General features: G+C 43.2%; 2 protein-coding genes across 2 annotated transcripts in view; both read right to left on the minus strand.

Moving 5' to 3' along the window:
- Positions 1-4096, minus strand: part of LOC135112750 (HBS1-like protein) — a 14049-nt gene extending 9953 nt beyond the window's left edge. The window contains exons 1-5 of the mRNA XM_064027538.1: positions 3979-4096; positions 3195-3272; positions 2576-2682; positions 2248-2322; positions 1300-1572 (exon numbers count right to left, since the gene is read on the minus strand). The gene's annotated coding sequence lies outside the window, so the exon portion shown is untranslated. The remainder of the gene's footprint in view (positions 1-1299; positions 1573-2247; positions 2323-2575; positions 2683-3194; positions 3273-3978) is intronic.
- A 7140-nt stretch (positions 4097-11236) lies between these two features.
- On the minus strand, positions 11237-16420 carry LOC135112753 (SET and MYND domain-containing protein 4-like). Its single transcript, XM_064027539.1, has 7 exons — positions 16195-16420; positions 15756-15816; positions 15004-15323; positions 13988-14669; positions 13607-13728; positions 12855-12976; positions 11237-12719 (listed from the first exon to the last, which is right to left on the minus strand). Exons 3-7 carry the CDS (start codon positions 15319-15321, stop codon positions 11609-11611), a joined length of 2355 nt encoding a protein of 784 aa, XP_063883609.1. The 5' UTR covers positions 15322-15323; positions 15756-15816; positions 16195-16420; the 3' UTR covers positions 11237-11608.
- Positions 16421-16569: the final 149 nt, after the last annotated feature.

The following is a 16569-nucleotide window of genomic DNA, read 5'->3' on the forward strand; positions in this document are numbered from 1 at the left end:
GCAGCTTATTACAGATGCTCCTACAGCTAAGATGGTTGAGTCACAACATCTCCAGCTCACAAGTTATTTATCCAGAAAGGATATAATGAATGATCTTAGTGACACAGAACTCATCAGAAGATACTGTTTAGACTGATCTAGTGAGGGAAACCTTACAGAGGGACACAGAAAAGAGCAACCCATTTATCAATAAAATTAAGGTGATCAAAAACACTTAAAACATCTTGCTGCTGGGAAAAACTACTGGAAAAATGCACTTGTGCAGTAATCATGGCACTGGGTGTCATCAAGAGAGCCACAAGTGGCTCAGGATTACTCCTGAGCATCAAAAACTGCTTACATCGAGGCTTTTTAAAGGGATCACATTTACCTTATTTCAAAGAATGACACTCTGTGCCTCTCCTCCAAATATATAAAAACAAAGAAGATATTTATAGAAACTATAAATTAGTAATAAATGGCAGCTTTTACTATGTCTTTTAATATTTGAAATCAAGTAACTTTGTTCCAGAACCAAATTATGGTACCACAATTGAAGCAATAACGAGTTCAAAATTTTATTCGAAAACTGAACTGTTCAAAAAGGAAGGTGTTCAGTAACCTGGGGTCCGAATATATATATATATATATATATATATATATATATATATATATATATATATATATATATATATATATATATATATATATATATTCCTAGTCAAATACAAACACATACGCACACAAAAACACACCTATATTCTGAATCAAACACACACACACACACACACACACACACACACTAAGATGGTTCTGGAGTTGAGTAAGTCAACCTATGAAGAGATAAAAATGTTGGAAATTCATACTCTTGAAAATAGAAGAGAGAGAGAGGGGATTTAATAAACATCTATAGAATGATAAATGGTATGGAAAATCTGGACAAGGAATGTTTTATAAATTTAGACACACAGAGTACAAGGGGACACAGTAAGAAGTTGAAGAAAATTAACTGTAGAAGAGACATCAAAAAGTATATTTTCCTCACAGAAGTGTGAACAAATGGAATAAACTCAGTGAAGACATTGTCAATGCCGTAACTGTCCATGCTTTTAACTGGATAGATATAGAGGTGGGATACTATGAGATTACTCCCCTCCATAAACCACAACTAGGTAAAACTAGGTAAACACACACACACACACACACACACACACACACACACACACACACACACACACACACACACACACACAGACACACAAAATACACCTACCCTAACCAAACACACAAAACACCAAGAAATACCACCAAAACACACACCTCTATTCCTAACCCTCTTCTCCCTCTGTGGCAGTGACTGTGGACTAACACCTGAACCACCACCATCATCACGTACACCACCACTGTGAAAACTGGTATTGGCGGCAGCGGCAGAGGAGGCAGCCGGCCCCCAGAGGAGCTACGGTTCAGCAGGGCATTCAAGGTTGTCTCTAGGTGGAAATTGTTGCTTATGACAGTGTGCATTAGTTCCCCCTCACTGAATTTGTCGCCAAGTATGTTCCTCAACTCGTCAAGAATGGAGGCAAGTCTGACCTGAGGAGGGATTGGTAAGATTAGTATTAGTAACAGTAATGGCAGTAGCTGTAGTAGGGATGCACTGAATAATCTACCAACAAGTATATTTCTCAGCTTGTCAAGAATTGAAGCAAGTCTGATCTGTGTGGGTAAGGTTGGATAAGAGTCAGATTGGCAGGATATAGTAATAATTATGGTAGTAATGGTAATACTAATACTTCTCTAATTTTGGATAATTCCTTCTAGCTGTATTCTTCAGGAATTGGAACTCACTGGGAATTTCTTTTTTTTTTTACCTTTTGGAATAGTAGTAGTAGTAGTAGTAGTAGTAGTAGTAGTAGTAGTAGTAGTAGTAGTAGTAGTAGTAGTAGTAGCAGAAGTAGCAGTAGCAATAGTAGTAGTAGTAGTAGTAGTAGTGGTGGTAGGGATGAATTGAATAAGGCTAAGATAGTATCAATAACAGTTTGGTGTGACAAAAAGAAGAAAAGAACAAGAAATAGAATAGTAATATTAACAGCAGTAATAGCAGTAACAGCAGTAGTAGCATGAGTAATAATTATACATAGTAGCAGTAGTAATAGTAATAGTTACATAGAAACAGTAACAGTAACTATAACAACAATAATAATAGTAGCAGCAATAATTTTTTTCCACAACAACAACAACAACAATAAGGATAACAAGCATAACTACCTCATCCTCAGGAGAAAGAGGTGGCTTCTCATAACTGGAGGAAGAATCATGTCTGCTGCGGTCCTCAGAATCATCCTGAGAGAGAGAGAGAGAGAGAGAGAGAGAGAGAGAGAGAGAGAGAGAGAGAGAGAGAGAGAGAGAGAGAGAGAGAGAGAGAGAGAGAGAGAGAGAGAGAGAGAGAGAGAGAGAGAGAATATTGGTTCAAAAAATAAATTTCCTATGTATTTCTATAATTATTATGACTTTTCCAAAACGAACAGGCATCTCCAGTAGACCTTTTAAAACTAACATGCTTGCTCACATACACACACACACACAACAGACCAACCTTCAGTCCATCAAAGGTCTCCTCCTCCTCCTTAATGTCTGCCCCGGTTGGGAAGTAAAGACCAAATCCATGTGCATTGTCTCTGCTCTGGCTGTATAAATATTGCTCTGGGGAGGGGGGGGAAGAAAGGAAGACAGAATGATTATAAACACATGTATCTAATTCTTACTTTTTGCTGTTTAATGGGGATTGGCTAATGGGAAGAATTGATAGGAAGATTGATAAGAAATGATGAAACAAATTAAATGTATAAATATTGCCCTACATTAAATCAATACAAAAAAAAAAAAAGATTGAGAGTAGTAGATAAAATAGACATAAAAAGCTAAGAAAAGAAAGGTTAAATGCTTGTAAAAGTAGGCAAAAGGATGAGAAGGGGAAAAACAGCAAAAAAAAAAAGAAAAAAAAGAATTAAACCAGCATGAAGGTGTTTGGGGAGAGCAGTGGGGGATGTGGTGAGAGAGAGAGAGAGAGAGAGAGAGAGAGAGAGAGAGAGAGAGAGAGAGAGAGAGAGAGAGAGAGAGAGAGAGAGAGAGAGAGAGAGAGGGGTACATGGGGGAAGAAAATTAAGAATAATGAAAATTAAATTAGCAAGAGACAGAGAGATAGAGAGACTTACCCAAGCTGGGAGACACGCCGTAGTCACTGTCGTCAACTGAGTGTCCATAGACATCGTCATCACACGCCTCATCGTACTCTGCAGGGAAACAGTCATATAAGAGAGAGAGAGAGAGAGAGAGAGAGAGAGAGAGAGAGAGAGAGAGAGAGAGAGAGAGAGAGAGAGAGAGAAACCACACACACACACACACACACACAATATGGAAAAAGAGAAAAACTAACTCAAACACACACATACACACACACACACACACACACACACACACACACTTGTAAGAAAACTCACATAGGTCAAAAAAAAAAAAAGGAATATTGCTGTTTAACACAATGCATCTAACTCCCATGCCATACCGAAACCAACATACGAACACACGCACTACCGATTAAACCAAGAAACTGAGGTAAATATTGAGAATTTGCTTGCAGGCTGAGTATGATTTGCGCCACATGGTGAAACTATTATTAATGTTAAGTGATGCGATCCACAACTCGAGGGTGACCATAATTACCTGGGAAGCATTGTGTTAAACTGCAACAAAACTATCGTGGGTATATACAAAAAAAAAAAAAAAAAAAACCGTGAAAAAAAGGACATGAAAAGGGATACTACAGAATATATGAACAAAGAAAGGAAGCCAAAACTACATGGATAAAATGAATAATAAAATAAGACAATGATAATAATAAAGTAAATAATGATAATACCACCATCACCACCACCACATTTCCCAGCCTTCCAGTACTATCCCAATAATTCCCCCACACGCCTTGACTCCTTCACTCACCCTCATCATAATCCAGGTTCCTCACGTCTCTGTGTCGGGACATTGTGGTGGAAAACGTAAAAATATTTCTGAACTAAAGACAATCAGCTGCACCGCGCCATGTTGTTTTGGTCACTACGAGCCTAGCCTATGTTTCTGTTATTATTATCTTAATTTTCATTGTTTTGTTCTCATACTCCTGTAATGTTTTATTATCTTAATTTTCATTATTTTGTCCTCATGCTCCTGTAATGTTTCAATGTTATGATGTTTTCTAATTTTATTTTATTGTTTTGTGATGTTTTGGTTACTAGAAGCCTAAGATTATTTTTGTTGCTATTACATATAATTATTGTATTTTATTTCTTACCGTTATTAGCCACTAAGATATTATATATATATATATATATATATATATATATATATATATATATATATATATATATATATATATATATATATATATATATATATATTTTTTTTTTTTTTTTTTTTTTTTTTTTTTTTTTTTTTATGTAGGAAGGACACTGGCCACGGGCAACAAAAATCTAATAAAAAAAATGCCCACTGAAATGCCAGTCCCGTAAAAGGATCAAAGCAGTGGTCAAAAATTGATGAATAAGTCTCCTGAAACCTCCCTCTTGAAGGAATTCAAGTCATAGGAAGATGGAAATACAGAAGCAGGCAGGGAGTTCCAGAGTTTACCAGAGAAAGGGATGAATGATTGAGAATACTGGTTAACTCTTGCGTTAGAGAGGTGGACAGAATAGGGGTGAGAGAAAGAAGAAAGTCTTGTGCAGCGAGGCCGGGGAAGGAGGGGAGGCATGCAGTTAGCAAGATCAGAAGAGCAGTTAGCATGAAAATAGCGGTAGAAGACAGCTAGATATGCAACACTGCGGCGGTGAGAGAGAGGCTGAAGACAGTCAGTTAGAGGAGAGGAGTTGATACTCGTATATATATATATATATATATATATATATATATATATATATATATATATATATATATATATATATATATATATATATATATATATATATATATATATATATATATATATATATATATAAAAGTCACCTGCCGAAACGATAATTACCCTCAGTGAGGTCTAAAGCACTGGATCAGGAGGTGCTGTGAACTTATCATTAAACGCAGCTGTGACCTCACTGAATGTTTTCCTTTGTGTCTCACAACACAAGGGAGCAGTCACAGCCTGCCCTCTAAAGACAACTCTCTTCCTCCACATAAAATTACAAGCACCTAATTACACACACACACTTCACTCAAAATTTCAAAATTATCATGGCAACTCCTACACCAGCCTCGGAGTCCCCATCTGGGGAGGGGACCACAAATTCCCCAGATCGGACTGCTCTTCTGATAACAACCTTAAATGTCTTGACACTCCCTTCAACTTTTTCTTCATTAACTTCTGTAACATTCGCGGTCTTAAATCTAATTTTCAATCTGTAGAACATCACCTCTTCTCTTCTAAACCTCATCTTCTTTTCCTCACAGAAACTCAGGTGTTTGAGGCAACTGACAGTAGCCCCTTTTCTATTCCCTCCTACTTTCTCCATCCTCATTTTCACTCCAAAGCTGGATGTTGTGTTTATGTGCGCAAGGACTTAACCTGCTCTCGTGCCCACGCTTTTAAATCTTCCGAGTTTTCCACCATCTGGCTACGACTACAGTCACTCTGAAAATAAATTTATCTGTGCTGTATACCTCTCACCTAACCCCTCTGATTATAAGAAATCCTTTGACTACTTAACTTCCAAAGTGGAGCACATTCTGATCCTTTTGCGAAGATCTTCATTCTTGAAGACTTCAATGTTCACCACCAGCTTTGGCTTTCCTCTCCTTCACTGACCATCCTGGTGAACTAGCCTTCAACTTTTCTATCCTCCACGACCAAGAGGAATTGGAGCAACACCTTACTCGTATTCCCGACCGTCTTGGAGATACGCCCAACATTCTTGACCTTTTCCTAACCTCTAATCCTTTTGCTTATGTTATTACTCTCTCTTCTCCGTTGGGCTCCTCCGATCATAATCTCATATCTGTATCTTGTCCTATCGCTCTAATCCCTCCTCAGGATCCCCCTAAGCGGAGGTGCCTCTGGTGTTTTGTTGGGGGGACCTGAGGAGGTATTTTGCTGATTTTCCTTGGAATGACTACTGCTTTCGTGTCAGAGACCCGTCTTTGTGTGCCGAGCGCATAACAGAGGTGATAGTGTCTGGCATGGAGGTGTACATTCCTCACTCTTTTTCTCGACCTAAACCTTCCAAACCTTGGTTTAACACAGCCTCTTTTCGTGCTATACATGATAGAGAGGTGGCTCACAAAAGGTACTTAAGCTTTCCATCACCAGAATCTCATGCACTTTATATTTCTGCCCGGAACCATGCCAAGTCTGTTCTCCAACTAGCCAAAAACTCCTTCATTAATAGAAAGTGTCAAAATCTTTCAAGTTCTAACCCCCCTCGTGACTTCTGGCATTTAGCCAAAAATATCTCCAATAACTTTGCTTCTTCTTCTTTCCCTCCTTTATTTCATCCAGATGGCATCACTGCTATCACATCTATCTCTAAAGCTGAACTCTTTGCTCAAATCTTTGCTAAAAACTCTACCTTGGATGATTCTGGGCTATCTCATATGATTCAGGGCTTGTTCCTCCCTCTCCTCCAACCTCCGACTACTTCATGCTACCCATTAAAATTCTTCACAATGATGTTTTCCATGTCCTCGCTGGCCTAAACCCTCAGAAGGCTTATGGACCTGATGGGGTCCCTCCTATTGTTCTCTGAAACTGTGCCTCCGTGATTGCATCTTGCCTAGTCAAACTCTTTCAACTCTGTCTGTCAATATCTACCTTTCCTTCTTGCTGGAAGTCTGCCTACATTCAGCCTGTTCCTAAAAAGGATGACCATTTTAATCCCTAAGACTATCGTCCTATTGCTTTAATTTCCTGCATATGTAAAGTTTTTTAATCTATCCTCAACAGGAAGACCTTCTAAACCAAACTTCTTGTCCTATCCACTCCTACGCTGATGATACCACCCTGCACTTTTCCACGTCTTTTCATAGACGTCCAACCCTTCAGGAGGTAAACATTTCACGCAGGGAAGCCAAAGAACGCTTGACTTCTGATCTCTCTCTAAAATTTTTGATTGGATTGATTTTGATTTCAGAACAAACTTGGTATTACCCAATGCCTCAAAAACTCAATTCCTCCATCTATCAATTCGACTCAACCTTACAGACAACTATCCCCTCTTCTTCAATGACGCTCAACTGTCCCCTTCTTCTACAATGAACATCCTCTGTCCTTTACTTATAATCTGAACTGGAAACATCACATCTTATCTCTAGCTAAAACAATTTCTATGAAGTTAGGCATTCCAAGACGTTCCACTCATACCGAATTTCTAGACAGGATGGAATCAAAAGCTTTTCGTCTCATCAACTCCTCTCCTCTGACTGTCTTCAGCCTCTTTCTCATCGCCGCAATGTTGTATCTCTAGCTATTCTATCTTCTACCGCTATTTTCATGCTAACTGCTCTTCTGATCTTGCTAACTGCATGCCTCCCCTCCTCCTGCAGCCTCGCTGCACAAGACTTTCTTCTTTCTCTCACCCCTATTCTGTCCACCTCTCTAATGCAAGAGTTAACCAGTATTCTCAATCATTCATCTCTGGAACTCCCTGCCTGCTTCTGTATTTCCACCTTCCTATGACTTGAATTCCTTCAAGAGGGAGGTTTCAAGACACTTATCCTTCAACTTTTGACTACCGCTTTGGAGGCTTTTCCGGGACTGGCATCTCAGTGGGTTTTTTTTTTCTTTTGATTGGATTTTTGTTGCCCTTGGTCAGTGTCCCTCCTACATAAAAAAATAAAATAAAAAAATGAATAAATAAATAAAAATATAATAAAATAGAATAATATATATATATATATATATATATATATATATATATATATATATATATATATATATATATATATATATATATATATATATATATATTACATCTGATATTCAGGAAATTTTTTTTTTGTGTAAAATATATGAAATAAGCGGAAGCAATGATTTTTATATGAAAAAAAAAAAAAAAAAAATAGAGATTAATAATTAAGTTGAATAATTTAATTAAGAATCGTACCTTTTGTAGGGGCTTCTCTCTGTACGTTGAACACAGCTGCAATGACAGAAAACTCACTTCGACGCAAAAATTCAGAGAGAAGGGTAAAAACAAATGAAAAAATATGAAATAAAAAAGATAAATAAATAGCAAAAGAGATATGAAAGAAGTAAGAAATGTACAATATAACTCAAGAAGTTAGAAACAGAAGTAATACTGGAAAAGGAGTGCAGAGGGCAAGGAGATGGAGGCAGTAAAAGTGGGAAGGGGTGGATAGGGGGAAGAACGAAAAGGAGTAAGGGACAGGTTAAGTGAATGCTCACCACTACTTCCTGTTCCTCTAATTCTTCACTCCTCACCATTGCTGCTTATATTTATGATTTATGTCTGGTCATGTTAGATTTGGCCAGGGTTGGTTTAGTTGTCGTAAGGTGTGGCCAAGGGAGATTTGGTCAGGGGAGATTTGGTCATCGTCAGGTTTAGTCGTTGTCAGGTTTGGCCAGGGAAAATTTGGTCAGGGAGAGATTTGGTTGTCGTCAGGTTTAGTCGTCCTCAGGTTTGACCAGGGAAAATTTGGCCAAGGGGAAATTTGGTCGTCGTCAGATTTGACCAGGGAGATTTGGCCAGGAGAGATTTGGTCATCGTCAGGTTTGACCAGGGAGATTTAGCCATGGAGAGATTTGGTCGTCGTCAGGTTTGACCAGGGAGATTTACCCATGGGGAGATTTGGTCGTCATCAGGTTTGGCCAGGGAGATTTAGCCATGGAGAGATTTGGTAGTCGTCAGGTTTGGCCCCAGAGGTAGCCAAGCCCCCACAGGGAAAGGCTCCTATGGCCAAATTTCACATGCCTGAGTCTTCTAATGGTCAGTCTCTATCTGATAAATACCATCTTGATGACCATTACACGGGCGGATGTTACGATGAGGAATCCCTCGTCGCTCAGTTCGTCGGAGGCGAACTGTACGATGGGGAGTCCCTTGTTGTACAGTTCATCGCGGACCAGTTCGAGGATGGTGACTCCCTCGGACCGTTCCTTGTGATGAAACAAGTAGTCGAATTTCTCTTAAAAAAGAACCATGTTTATCTGGTTTATCTGAGTTGTTTTTGTTTAATTATGATTTAGGCAGGTGCGGAACGCGTCACTCCAGTCACTAAGGAGAGGAATGGAGACGGCCGGTGTGTGCTGAGCAACCCGCAAAAGGTGTGCAAGGGTCTGTGTTACTCACTTCCAGCTGCTCCTCTGCACCAAAGTAAAGAAGCTTAGTACACGCGATGACACAGGAACAATGACACTATACGCACACCTTGCAAGATGACGTGCGTTACACACCGTGTTGCACGTTGAGAGAGAGAGAGAGAGAGAGAGAGAGAGAGAGAGAGAGAGAGAGAGAGAGAGAGAGAGAGAGAGAGAGAGAGAGAGAGAGAGAATTAATTACATAGACAGAAACAAATATAGGCACATACGAATGTACACACACACACACACACACACACACACACACACACACAGACTGTAGAAGCAGATGTAACTGTGGAAAAGAATTACAGGGGCAAGGAGATGGAGGATGTAGAATAAGTGGGAAGGGAGTGGGTGGGAAAAGGACAAAAAAAGAGTAGGGGAACAGGAAAAAGAATACCCATTCCCCACTACTGCTTCTCTCCTCTAATTCTTTACTCATTCCTCACTCTTGCCTTGCTTCCATTTTATTCTCTCTACCTTCTCCCTGTACTTCCATCCTCTTTCACTTTTTTGCCCCATGTACTCTCCTTTCTCTACTTCACCATATGTGCCTTCCTCCTGTTCCTTTCCTCTGGCCCCTCCTCTTTCGTCTTGTCTCAAACCTCCCACCCCGTCACCTCCCCTTCCTGGACCGATTTCTGCTTCAATCAGACGAGGTCTTCACTTGCGGCTGATGTTCTTCCCGAGAGCCTCGATGCAGGGTTCTCATAAGCCTGGGTTAGGAGCTCTGCTGGATGCTACTGTTGATATTCCTATTATGTTAACTCGAATATTTTGCCTAGCACAGTTTCTGGATAATTATTCTGGCTTTTTATTTATTTTTTTTAGGGACTGGCATCTCAGTAGATTCTGTCTCTCTCTCTCTCTCTCTCTCTCTCTCTCTCTCTCTCTCTCTCTCTCTCTCTCTCTCTCTCTCTCTCTCTCTCTCTCTCTCTCTCTCTCTCCATTAATGTCAATTCGCTCTGTAGGTTTATGCAAACACATACTGGAAAAACGTGCACATTTCATTTCTAGTTTTGCTTTAATCTTTCTCCTCTGAGGATGCAGTATGATTTTTCTCGTAAGTAAAACTTGTTTCAAGTGTTTGGTGTTAGCGGTGTGGACCCTTCATTCAAAACTATGAGCAGCGTGAAATTCACTTATTTTTTTACTGTACAAGGCAAAGATAAAGTAATCAGTGCAAAAATCATGGTAGCAGATTCGGGACTCTGTAATTGTATATATTCGGTTCGATTCATCAAGTCGACAGGCCACCTGAGCCTTTACTGAGACAGATGAATCTTAGCAATCGTCTGGCCGCCTCACGGATCCAGTACTCGTCACCTTCCCTGCCTGAGTATCACGCGACAAGTAATTGTCTGGCCGCCTCACAGATCCAGTAATCCTCACCCTCCTCATGCCCTAGTACCGCGCGGCCAGTAATCGTTGGCTTCCTCACTGATCCTGCGCTGCTGGGGAGACCCGTCTCAAGTTATCGAGTCAGACCCGAATCCCGCGGCGGATCGGTCAGGCAGAGTAATCGGATCCGCGAGTACCGACGCTGGTGGATCCTGCACAGCTCTAGTCAGGAGTATTTTGGCAGCGCTTAATACAGCGCTGCACGTTTCATTTGGCAAATCCAGTCTTTCATTATACCCTTCACACTACATACTTACACATACTAGGAAAAAAAAACTTTTCACAATATGAAATGGCAAGGAAGTAAGTTTGAATGATAGACTACAATAACTGTGTTCTTTAGATGCCTAGTACAGGCAAAAAAAAAAAAAAAAAAAAAAAAAAGCGATTAATACGTCTCGTGCACATCACACCAAGGCAGCTCTGTGGCACCAACCTTCCCAGATGCTGAGACCTCTAAGATACCTTATCTACAGTATGAAGTAAACAAATGAATCGAAAACAAGCTTTAGTTCCTGTAGAATATCAATTACAAGCATAGAATTACCTAATACATTTACCAACAAGACTTACATTAGGCTAGGTGTTATATGTCGCTTGTATTCTTAGTTTGATACCAATGACTTGACTTGTAACCCGAGGAAGGAACTTAAGCTTCATATCGGGAAATTTCGCTGCAATACTGCAATGGGTAACTGTACACGTCAACCCAACCATGGGAAATGCTTAAATCTCGTCGGGATGCTTTAACGATCCAGGACTGGAAGGGAACAGGATGCACTAACCTTGTCATCACATGAAGGTGTTCATATTGTGGCCTATGGTGTTACTCCTTGACCGGAGCTCGGCCACTGCCACGAAAGCATATTAGCGAGGCAGCACCACCTCCCTCTTGCTGGGTCTGAGTCGCGGGGCGGAGCGCTGCTGCACCTCAACCGGCGTCGCTGCCTGGCAAGGGCGAAATATGTTTCCCTGTAGGATGTAGCACCGTTTGATCACCTCTTGCAGGTCCGTGTAGTGCTTCACGGGAGGCACGACGTGGCGGGTCATAAAGGTCGAGTGAGAGAGAAGCTGCGGCAAGGTGTTGGCGGTGGTTCCCTTCCTCACCTGAGCCAGCAGATCGTTGTAATGCTTCAGTTGCTGCTCCATGTCGTGCATCAGCTTGGCGTACTGTTGCTGGTTGCCGCACACGTTGCAGGCAGTGCGGCTGCTGGTGGAGTAGGAGCAGGGACTGTAGCAGCCGGGGGAAGGACAGTGGAATATGAGGATCTCTGACGTGTGGTGCGGGTACAGCGGCCACAGCTCGGCACAAGCCCGGCACTCGCACCTGAACTTGTACTGATTGAGCAGCACCTCCTGCCGTTCGTTGACAGTGCTGCTGTGGAAGAAGAAGCCGTAATTGTCCAGCACCTCACCGCCTCGAGGGATGGGAACCAGCGCCCTCAGCACACACTTGTCACCGATGCTGTAGCGGGCGACATTAGCTACACAGGAGTGGTTAGTGAGAGAGATCGTTGTGTAGAGCGCGCCGCCCACCTCCTGCAACTTGCCGCCGGACAAACCCTCACCGCTCACCTCCAGCTCGCTGATCTCGTAAGCGTTGCAGGAGCCTCCCTGCAGGTGCCTGAGGAGCACGCTGGCCACGAAGCTCATGTCGTCTTCCTCCACATCCTGGCTGCCGAAGAAGCCGGAGATTTTGAGACAGTGGGCGAGGTATACAGCAGTCACAGACCGCTTGAACATGTCCCCGAAGCTGCGCTTGTCTGCGTTGGACGTGAGGTGCAACACAGTGCGGTAATCTTGAGCCAGGTACTTTCCCTGCCACTGAAGGGGATGGTGTTCAGCTGACTTTCCTTCCTGAGCCTCCTCCTCCATTTCCTTCTGCGGCTCATCTTTCACCTCTGCCTCTGCCTCGGCCAGGGTCTCTATGGACTGACGCATGCGCTGCAGGCCAGGCCATGTCACGGTCGTCAGCACTCTGCAGGACCACCAACTCAGCATGAATGACGGAACATTACATGGTGATTATGACGATAACAATTATGGTGATGGTAATGAACGTTGTAACTGTTGGAAATCGTGATGTATGGGTCAAGTAAGGAACCTCGCTTACCTGAAGGAAAGAAGAGCCAGCTTGCCAATGTTGACATCCAGCAGGTAGTCGAGCACGTGACACTCTGCTTGGTGCACGCTGGCCCAGGACGCCTCCCTGCAGGCCTCCCCACAGTACCACACCTGCCGGTACACTGAGGGTGCACTTCACGCTTAAACAGAGTTACTTATGCACTAGTGAATGATGTTCTCATTCCCTTCACACTCCATTTCTGGCGGGAATCATACCACTTAAGAACGCGCTAAGAGATGAAGAGACTCAGTAAACAAGATCAGAAGAGCAGCCAGCGTGAAAATAGCGATAGAAAACAGCAAGAGATGCAACACTGTGGCGAAGAGAGAGAGAAGCTGAAGACAGTCGGATATTGTGGGTATAAGTAAAGTACTTGTGAATGAATCAACTAAGCATTGTGTTAATTAGTTGTTTTGAAGGCCGTTACGTGCGCCACTAGCGAGATTAGCCCAATTTTTGGTACTCGCCTAAACAAAAAGCAGCGGCCAAAGGTGACTGTGAAACTGGATTACAGCTACAGTGGTTTTGTTGGCTAGCTAACAAACGAAAAAAGGTAACTGTAGAACTGGCCCTAGATGAGGAAGAGCAGGGGGAGATGGTGGCCAGACTGGTTTGAGCAATCACTAGCTCAGCTCCGTTTCATGCTACGATTCTCGCTTTTGCTTAAAGAAATAAAGAAGAGTTACGGAAGAAACAAGTTTGATTGTCTTCCTGTAGTTAGTAGGGGTGCTTTTCCTTACCTTAGCACAGGAGGCGCAGGGCGTGGGGGTGGCGACGCCGGCGAAGCAGTGGAAGCAGTGAGTGTCCAAGAAGGAAGGGTTGATCATCGTGCAAAAAGGGGAGTCCACCATCAGCACGTCTCCTGCTCACACACACACACACACACACACACACACACACACACACACACACACACACACGGAATATAATGATTAGTAATTATCCCTCGAAAAAAAAACAGTACATGAATTATTGTCTCAAAGGGTAAAAAAATACCTATATACTATCTCTCTCTCTCTCTCTCTCTCTCTCTCTCTCTCTCTCTCTCTCTCTCTCTCTCTCTCTCTCTCTCTCTCTCTCTCTCTCTCTCTCTCTCTCTCTCTCTCTCTCTCTCCACTCACCAGGCTTGATGTCTCTCTTGGCCACAGTGCAGCGGCCTTTGCCTTCCATGGTCACGAAGCTGAGGGCGGAGGAGGCGCTGGGGAACCTCTTGTTGGGGCCGTAGCTCAGCTGGGGGATGGGCGGGAATGGCTTCTTAGTCTCGTCTGGCTTGTCGGCGCCGCTCTTCTTGTTCTTCTTGTCCTTTACCGTCTTGAACACTGCCATGATCCTCGCAGCCGCCGTGGCCTTCACCTCATTGCTCACGGCACCTCTCCGCAGGTTCTCTAGTGCTCTGCTGAAATAAGTATTCGCCGCCTTGTAGTCGTGGATGCGCGCCCTGCAGTACCCCAAGATCTCGTAGGAATTCCACATCAATTCCTCTGGACAGTCGAAGGACAAACTGATCTTAGCGTCCGCCTCTGCCGCCTCGAAGTACTCCAGCAGAAGCGACGCCCAGCCTCTTTTCATGTACCGCACGGCGAGGGCTGTGATGTTCCCCGGTGGTGTCTTCTGGATGCACTTCTTCATGACCTCCAAGGCTTTCGCTGCCGAGGCCTCGTTGGCGATGAGCGTGTCGTAAATTTGCTCAAAGCTGACTGCCTCCTCCTCACTCTTCCTGCTGTAGCTCTGTTCAAACCGCAGTGCTCGCATCTCGCCGCGCTGCGCCACGTAAGTCACGCGCTGCAGGTCAGTCCTCAGGTCCTGTGAAGGAAGGCAGCTGTGTGTGTGTGTATGTGTGTATTGGGAAGCAGTCACGGTGCTCAGCTTTATAAACATTTTAAGAAGAAACTTTTGTTACTTTCTCTCTTATTAAATGGTAAGTCATTATGTGACAGGTGACAACAGATTAAGAGATGGATAACTTAAGAACACAAGCAAGATTGCGTAGCGGTCAGATAACACGTCAGGAGATGGAAGACCTGAGAACACAAATAAACAAGGGAAGTTGCAAGAAGCCATCATCACGTCTACACTCTACCTGACGGGATTGAGAAGTGAACCTGACATTTGCTCCTGCGTTACGTAAATGACTCACCTGGAACTCTTGCATCACGGCGTCCAAGGTGCCCGAGGAGCGGATTTCCTGACATATGTAATCATACAGCTCCTTAAAGGTCGGGGAAGATGACAGCTGTTGTTGCGGTTGTTGATGTTGCTGCTGCTGTTGTTGTTCTTGAGGCTGTTGCTGTTGCTGCTGATATTGCTGCTGCTGCTCCTGCTGTTGGTGATCTATGAGTGGTGGGGGCGACGAGGGCTGTTCCAGTTCCTTTCCTTTGTCCTCAGCCACTCCTCCACTCCTCATCATCATCCCTTCCTGCATCCTCCTCAGGAACTCCTCGTAGGCCGCCGCCATGGCTATCAAGGGGACATGACAAGCGTGATACTGTCTGGAAAAGCCTCCTCAATAAGTGTTTCATGTCCTATTTCCATTACTTCTGACAGGCTCGAGTGGAAGTCATTGCGGTTTTCAAGAGTGTTTTTATGATTCTAGCAATAGTTTAACAAGATTCTGTACCACTAGTAGGAAAACACCTTTGAGAACCCGACAACTTATCACTATGGCTTTTGAAAATGGTGCAGATGAGAGAGGAGAGGAAAACTTTTAAGAATAAGCTTTAAAATCTTACCTAGTATGAGTTACTGCGATTTTCAAGGATGTTTTCGTTATTTTAGTAATAGTTCATCAAAGATTCTGCATCGTTAAAGGGAGAAACATTCGTGATAACCTGACTGATCATCTCAGTGGCATTTGAAAACAGTCCGGGTGAGAGACCCTTAGAATCTTACCTGTTGTGTTTGTTATTCAGGTGTTCAGTGCTGCTCCAGACACCAACCACCTCCTGAATCACTGTGTGAAGAGAAGAATTGTGTATGCATCAGAGAGAGAGAGAGAGAGAGAGAGAGAGAGAGAGAGAGAGAGAGAGAGAGAGAGAGAGAGAGAGAGAGAGAGAGAGAGAGAGAGAGAGAGAGAGAGAGAGGAAGCACAAATCAGTCCCTTCACCGGTTGTAACACACACACACACACACACACACACACACACGAGAGAGAGAGAGAGAGAGAGAGAGAGAGAGAGAGAGAGAGAGAGAGAGAGAGAGAGAGAGAGAGAGAGAGAGAGTACACCAAAACAGACCCTCAAACCACTACCCTACCACCCACCAACACCACCACGTCCCTAGACAAACAAACACCCACGCACTCCACACACACGCATACACACGTCAATACCCGTGGTGAGAGGCCGGTGTGAGAGAGAAGCGAGGAGCACGTGGTCAGCTACATGAGGCAGGATACTCGCGGTGGTAACTAAGGACACTGCAAGACGCTTACTGGCACCACGTACTGACACCTTCCCTCAGCCTCCCCACGTCTCCCCTCAGCTGAGCCAACACTCGGGTCTATATTTAACCTCCACCATGCATCTAAGTTTATACGCCGCTACATGCTCAACAGGCACGTGTGGAACAAACTACACCCACACGCATAATGTTAGGTACGGTGCAAACACAAAAGTGATAGTAGGTCTACTCATCTTGTATTCGGGCGGTACATGAAGAAGAAAAAAAATAAAAAAAAGAAAAAAGAAAAGGTAAAGGCCCATCA

Source organism: Scylla paramamosain, chromosome 24 (assembly GCF_035594125.1).
Source record: "Scylla paramamosain isolate STU-SP2022 chromosome 24, ASM3559412v1, whole genome shotgun sequence".
Taxonomy (NCBI): Eukaryota; Metazoa; Arthropoda; class Malacostraca; order Decapoda; family Portunidae; genus Scylla; species Scylla paramamosain.

Bases quoted from the DNA above. Each gene is read 5' to 3' on its own strand.
- LOC135112753 (XM_064027539.1), bottom strand. From the start codon at position 15,321: ATGGCGGCGGCCTACGAGGAGTTCCTGAGGAGGATGCAGGAAGGGATG. The intron at 13,729-13,987 runs GTGAGTGGAGAG...GTGTGTGAGCAG, and splicing joins CAAGAGAGACATCAAGCCTG to GAGACGTGCTGATGGTGGAC. The intron at 12,977-13,606 runs GTAAGGAAAAGC...GTGTACCGGCAG, and splicing joins CCTGCGCCTCCTGTGCTAAG to GTGTGGTACTGTGGGGAGGC.